Source organism: Dioscorea cayenensis, chromosome 18 (genome assembly GCF_009730915.1).
Source record: "Dioscorea cayenensis subsp. rotundata cultivar TDr96_F1 chromosome 18, TDr96_F1_v2_PseudoChromosome.rev07_lg8_w22 25.fasta, whole genome shotgun sequence".
NCBI lineage: Eukaryota > Viridiplantae > Streptophyta > Magnoliopsida > Dioscoreales > Dioscoreaceae > Dioscorea > Dioscorea cayenensis.
Genome location: NC_052488.1, coordinates 7,545,175 through 7,552,178, shown reverse-complemented (window position 1 = coordinate 7,552,178; position 7,004 = coordinate 7,545,175). Strand labels below are relative to the sequence as shown.

At 38.0% G+C, this 7,004-nt stretch overlaps 1 protein-coding gene across 1 annotated transcript; it reads left to right on the top strand.

The window, feature by feature from the left end:
- Positions 1–637: 637 nt before the first annotated feature.
- Positions 638–6,473, top strand: LOC120281975. The gene is made up of 6 exons (XM_039288668.1): positions 638–1,034; positions 3,898–3,995; positions 4,117–4,239; positions 4,322–5,107; positions 5,187–5,400; positions 5,503–6,473. The coding sequence occupies exons 1-6, from the start codon at positions 746–748 to the stop codon at positions 6,051–6,053; spliced, it is 2,061 nt and encodes a 686-aa protein (XP_039144602.1). The 5' UTR covers positions 638–745; the 3' UTR covers positions 6,054–6,473.
- The last annotated feature ends 531 nt before the right edge of the window (positions 6,474–7,004 follow it).

Genomic DNA, 7,004 nt, shown 5'->3' with positions numbered 1-7,004 from the left:
CTTTATGATCGCCCTGAGCTCAAGTGGGGAAGTGCATACATAATTGGTAAAATAAAAATCACATTTAATGAAGCACCAATAAAGTGAAATTTTAACTTTACGTTTTTACCATCCTAACCATCTATCTAACTAAAATTACCTTTTTCACAGCCAAAAAGGTCTGACTAAATCAACGCGTCGAACCCGGTCCGCATCCAAAAATGGCTATACTTCTCTCTGACCATCCATCCACCGTCCATGTTCCTCAAGATCTCCCCCAAAACCCAATCCCGGTGAAGATCTACGGTCACCCAATGCCTTCGAAATACCGCACGTGCCAGAAAGGATGCTCTCGCTCCTTCCAGGCTGCTTCCTCTCTTCACCTAACCGTAAATCAAGATGCACTAAATTTCAAATACGACGCAATCCACACCGTACACTCTTCATTACGATGCCTGATAACCTCGAGTTAGCCGTCCGATTTGAAGAAGCTTCGTGAACCTTATCCCACCAAAAGAGATCCAAGTTAGGCCGGCACCAATGTCGTGGATGTGATACAGACCGTTGATATCTCAAGATCAAATCCTGACCCTTCATTCGCCATCCCTTCAATTTTCTCTCCCTTTTCTCATTATAATATCGTGATATTATGTTTTCCGTTTTTCTCATTTCGTTCTCATCTACAATTTCTCATCGTTCTCTTCGTCCCCTTCGTCTTCTTCTTCGTCTCTTGGGGATTCTAGGGTTAGGGTTTGCCAGGAGGGCGATGGTGGCGGAGGGCTACGCGGCCTGGGAGGAGATTGAGGTGTCGACGGACAAGGGGCGGAGGGAGGTGCACTTCTACCTCAAGCGCGGCGATGGGCAGGTCGATCTCGCCGTTGTGGGAAGGGAGAAGAGCGTGAGGCATATGGCTTACCATGTTACGGGCCAGTTCCTTAGGACGGCGTTGGCGGGGTATATGTCGGCGCCGTCGGTGAGCTCGGCGGCGGCTAGGTTTTCGTTGAAATGGAGGTCGAAAAGAGAGGTTGTTGATTGGCTTAAGACGTTTATTTCTGGTATGTGAACCAGTTTTCTATTTTTTCCCCTTGTTTTCTATAGGATCTGATCTTGGTGTTCTGGTTGTTTCCTTCGATGGGGTTTTGTGAAGATTGAAGGCGATTTTTGTAGCAGTTTGGAGTTTTGAATGTTCGCTTTTGAGGAAAGGTTTCTCATTTAGGGTTTTTTTTTTCTTTGAATTCCGTGAACTGTGAGGGTTCGTGGAGGAACCCTAGAAATCGAAAGCGATGGGGACGGAGTTTGATTTTAGATCGAATCATCTTATGTGGTTTTTTCCCCTCCTTTTTAAACTTTTTGGGGTTGCTATTTGTGGGAAAGATGGTTCCTTTATTTTTCATTTTTTGTCCAATCACAGTAATAATTTCATGTACGAACCTTCCCTAATGAAGTCTGGAAGCCACAAAGTTGGTAGTTTGTAGATCTGCATGTTTTTCAAGGGTTTTCTGATCTTTAGATTTTGTGGATGAAATCTGAAATTTGATTTTTTTGGTTGTTGCGGATCTAGGGCTTTTGTGAACATATTGAATTTCTCGGTTTTTCGTTGATGGTTTGCTTGACTGTTGTTGTTGTTTTGGGTAAGGATTTGTTCTTGTTTTTCGAATAAAATTTCTCGATGATCACATATTGGACGGCCCTTGAAAGGTTGATAGACTTTGATTATTGATTTTTTCTTAGGAAAATGGTCTTTTCAATTTCTGGACTGTTTGCTTATCTTCGTTTGGCTGGGCAATATTATTGCTTTCTTTCTTTCTTTCTATCTTTCTTTTTTCTTTCTTTCTTTCTTTCTTTCTTTTCTTCATAGATCTTTCACTTGTCATATTTAGTTTCACATCTTATCAAAGGGAAGAATGTTGGGTGATTTTGCTCTTGTTTCTCAGGTTATCCTTTTCCTATCCTTTTCCGATTTGTTGATGTGTTCTTTCACGGGGTTTGGATATTTAGGAAAAGCTCTTTATTTTTTCAATATTTTTGATCCATTCATCTATCCTGTTAATTTTATGGATATACCTTATACATAAGCAATTGGTGTAGGGCTGTAAATCCAGTGGCTTTTGTTGGTCATTATAATGGGGGGAGTTTGTTCTCAAATATTATGAATTAAACTTGTTTTCTTTTCAATCTTGTTTTGTTGATTGATTGTGGATACCATTCGGTTTTTTGCTTAAATTTCTTGGTTAAATTTTTTTTGTGAGGTTAGATTTATTGCATGTAACTCCTTGATTTTCAATTTCTTTGGGAATTTTATTTATGATGATTAGTTTTGTGGAGAGAATGAAGTATATTTTGTTTCAGTTTCACTTGTCTGTCACACCTATAATTTTTTGATCACATCCTATGAATAATGAGGAATACAAAAGGGAAGTCTAAATTTCTGTTTTGAATTTTGCATGCATGTGCTGTTTTCCCCTTGAATTTGGAGAGACTGGATCGTTTTCCATTTTACTGTTTTGCTTCCCTTTAATTTTCTTGGGACTGGATCATTTTCTGTTTTCATATTTTGTTTTCTCTTGGTTTTCCCCTTGAATGTTGGTGACTGGATCATTTTCGATTTTCCTCTTTTGTGTCCCCTTAAATTTTGTTGAGACTGGATTATTTTTAGTTTTCATCTTTTATTTTCCCTTGATTTTTGTCGTCACCGGATCATTTGTTAGTTTTTGCTTCTTGTTCTCCACTTGAATTTTGTAGAGGCTGGATTGTTTGTCCATTTTGTATGCTTGGTTGGTATCAGAGGAGAAAGGTTAACTATCTACAATAGGCAAAGAATGTAGTAAAAGTTTTCCTATGAATTGACAATTTGTTGGGTGTAGTTCTTTGATATTAGTTATGTTGTGTTGTGTTGTAGATCAGAATATGTTGGTATCTTCAAAGGGATGGCCTGAACAGAGGTTTTAATGCTTCTGTTTAATAATTTGTGAAGTGAACAGTTATTACTGAGAATAAATAAATCTGTTACAGGAGTTGGGGTGGCCACAAGCCGCAAAAGAGAGCATTTATCTTTTTTGATAGATTTTGGTTACACTGACTTGTGGTTTCTATTGTAGAAATTTTGGAAAGCCTCTTGTCTTTTGGACATATTCTCATAATATGTTTTATCCACAGAAGATTTTATTTTTTATCTGCTTGATCATCATAGGAGAACAGCTCTTGTGGATTTACTCTTGTTGGCTGATTGACTTTTTTCCACTTAGTGAATTTTGATCTTAGGGGACATATTTATGTGTTTTAATTGCCAAACAGAAAACAAGTTATGAAATTTTGAGAGAACTAAAATAGGGAATTCCTATATCTGTTTCAATACTTGTTAAACATTGCCTTCTGAATTGCACTTTTGGCAATTGATCTTTCTTGAATTTATTCCAAAGTCCAAATTCTGTCTTTGTGCCTGTTTTGTGTAATGTATAAGTATTCTACATGTATCAATGGTTGTTTGGTTTGTTGGTTTGGATGGCTCTTCTAATTTTTTTTAGTTGTCATGTTTTTTTGTCTGTTATATAATTGGATTTGCACCAGTCTGAATTAATGCAACTGTTGTGGAGAGTTTCTCCTCTAGTTGCTGTTTTATTGTTGTTTTCATATTTTGAAGTCTTCACTTTCCACTATTAGCGTCCTTGTAGATGGTTTAATCAACCAAATGTTTTAATTATTGTATTTCCCTCCTACTATATATATTAATGCTGTCTGGGGTTGGATACTATTAATACAGTCACTTTCTTTCACTGCATTTGTGATCATATTTGTATGCCTTCTATTAGCTATGAAGTATAAGTGATCTTTATTATTTATTTATTTATTTGTTATTATTATAATTTTTTTTGGGACAAGTTTGCTTATCACAACCCCATGTATGTCTCTAAATTTCAGCTTCACATCCTTATAAATCTTCATCTGCGGTGGATAGATTTTTGGATGACGACGACGATGATGATAATGGTGAAATTGCAGATATGTCTCCTCCAAAGGTAACAATGAAACCTAAATAGGGTTTCATCTCCCTTGCATTCTTGCACGTTTATTGTGCGTACCTTCTATTTAGAGCATTTGCATTTCTGTTTCTTATCCTTTCCGATTTTGTTCATTCAGGATCTTTCTTCATTGAGAGTGTTGCATTGTTCTAAAGAATTTTCATGGTTGGGTTCTGCATGGAATTGCAGAAAACGCCGAAAGCATTATCGATCCTTCTGTCGAAATGGAATTACAGTTTCTGTAAGTATAGTCATGTTTTGTGGTATGTGATCTAATGCTCTCTCATTTGTCTTCTAGTTTAATATATTTGATGTGCCATCAGGTTCATGACTTTGTTTATATTATGGCCGAGGATCGCAAGCGGCTTGTTGCATATGTGGAAGATCTTTATGAGGACTTGAGAGGCAACAGAATGGTTGTGGTACGGTGGTTTCACAAAGTTGATGAGGTAGCTGTTGTTTTGCCTCCTGACGTTAATGACAGAGAGATTTTCTTTTCTCTTTGTCTTCAAGATTTCAGTGTGGAATGCATAGATGGATTGGCTGCAGTTCTCAGCACTCAGCATTTTGAGAAGTTTCAGAATGAGGCAAGACATGGTAATTGGGAACCTTATCTATGTCGGAGGCAGATTGATAATGATGACATCAAGCCTTTCGACGTAACTCAGGTCCAAGGATACTGGCGTCAAGAATTACTTAGGTCGATGTCGACATCTTCGCGTAAATTAAAATTGAAGATAACTTATGGCGGTTCTAATTTAGATCGAGAAAATGACTCTGTTTCTCTTAGTGGAACAAAGAGGAAGCAGCGAGTAAGTAATGAAGATATAAGTCGTAAAGCTTTTAATAAATTTAGAACTTCTGGCAATGGAAGCAGATCAGAAGTACAAGCTCCAGGTACCATTTCAGGTGTTCCTGGTTCCAAAGAGGAGTTGTTGAAGCAGAAGTTTCAGAAGATGCTATACCCTGGTTGCAATGTTGAAGTGCTCTCACAGGACAGTGGTGTCAGGGGTTGCTGGTTTCAATGCGTGGTTCTCAAGAAGCACCAGGATAAGGTGAAGGTTCGCTATCAAGATATTCTAGATGCTGATGAAACTGGAAATCTTGAGGTAAGTGACAAATCCCTTCTAATTTTTTTAATTGCCGTATATCAGTTGTACTGAATTGTTATCATTGTACTCTCTGCAGGAATGGGTATTAGCATCCAGGATTGCAGTAGCTGACAAGTTGGGCATTCGTTCGAGTGGCAGGCAAATTGTTCGTCCACAACGAACTGATAAAGGGATGATTCAATGCAGTTTCAATGCTGGTGCTGTTGTTGATGCCTGGTGGAATGATGGATGGTGGGAAGGGATTGTGATTTGCAAAGAGTCGGAGCAGAAAATTCATGTTTATTTTCCAGGTACGAATAACATCATTTTTTCATATGGTTTATCTTGATGATTGATGTCTCTAGGTAGCTTTGTTATTGTCTTATTAAAATTTTGCATTGACTTCACTGTAGATGAGCGACGGGCGTCCACCTTCTGCAAGGATGACTTGAGGCATTCACAAGATTGGGTTTGCTTCCAGTGGGAGAATATAAAGGACAGACCGGATATCACCAACTCAATGTTACCAAACTTGGCGAGTGATGGTGGTATTCCACCATTAGTATCTTCAGAACAAGATGGGCAGCCTGAGTCAGATCACACTCAAGCTGAGGAGGCCCAATCAGCCAAAAAGGTCAAGTGTGAGCTTAGATCCAGTGAAGAGCCATTGGTTCAGGAGCAAAAGGTGCCGAATCTTGTCAAAGATTGCATGCGCAATGGACTTAGATGGGTCTCATCAAGGAAAAGGCGTCGTGGGAGGGATCAAGATAAAGTTGGTTTAGTTTGCAAAAGACCAAGTGATGGTAGCTGCCGTAGCATCCAGGATGAAGCTGCAGTCTCCTTACACAGTGGACAGTTTCTGTTACCAAAATCAATGACAATTGATCATGATAACTGCAAGGGAGGGGGTGATCTTCTCTTCAATGCCCCCATGAGCGTGTCAAACTTGGTTATGTCAAGGTGATGGGTGATATCAACTGTACATTCTAAACACCGGGCAGTACGGTGGCTCTTTCGCTTAGTTTTTGAACCCAGTGTCATCTCCGGTTGACATAGAGGAAGCCATGTAGTCACCACCTCTGTATTGTGTTATATTTTTAGGTAGGTTAGAAAGAGCGCCTCCAGCTTCCTCCATGCCGATAAGGATGAAAGAAAGCGGTTTTGAGCGCCTGTAGGTATTAACCTAGTTTTCATGTTTTTTTTTTCTTTATATTTATATATATATAATCCATTAACTTTGGTCCTTCTAATCTGGGTCTTCTTTTGGAAGTCCAATTATTTTTGTTTTGCTTTCTGATTCTATTTTGTGTCTATAAGCCTGATTGCTAGAATTTTTTGTATAATACTAACTTTGTGTTAATTGGTATGAGAGGTTCTAATGATTGTTATATGCTCAATGGTGATTCAGAAAGTGAAGATTAATTATTTTGGCACAGGTACTAATAATGTTCTTTGCAACCCTTGACTGCTTAAAATGATTGTTTGAATTCCGGAGAATATAGGTTGACTTTGTTGGATGTTCAAATGATACACTTGGATTGGTTCTAAGGATGTTTTTGTTTGCTTCCAGTGAAGGGCATGTTTCTGTGTGTAGGTCTATTCTCTATATTATGTGATTTTTTGAGTTAGTGGAATTGTGTTACAATGTTCCTGTTAGTTATAAATCTCAAATGATTAGTATGATCAATGTTCGTATTTTTTTTATTTTATTTTATTATATTTTATTTTTTGTGAGGAAATTAATGTTGGATGTTCAAGTGGAAGTATTGAATTCTTTTCTGTCCAATTCCAACGAGTTGCTGTTTCCATTTTTGTGGGGGTTTCAATGTATTTTCAATGTGAATTGAATGCTCCTGTCTATCGGTCAGTTTCTGTTGTGTATTGACCATTAATGCTGTGTCTGTACTAAATTCAA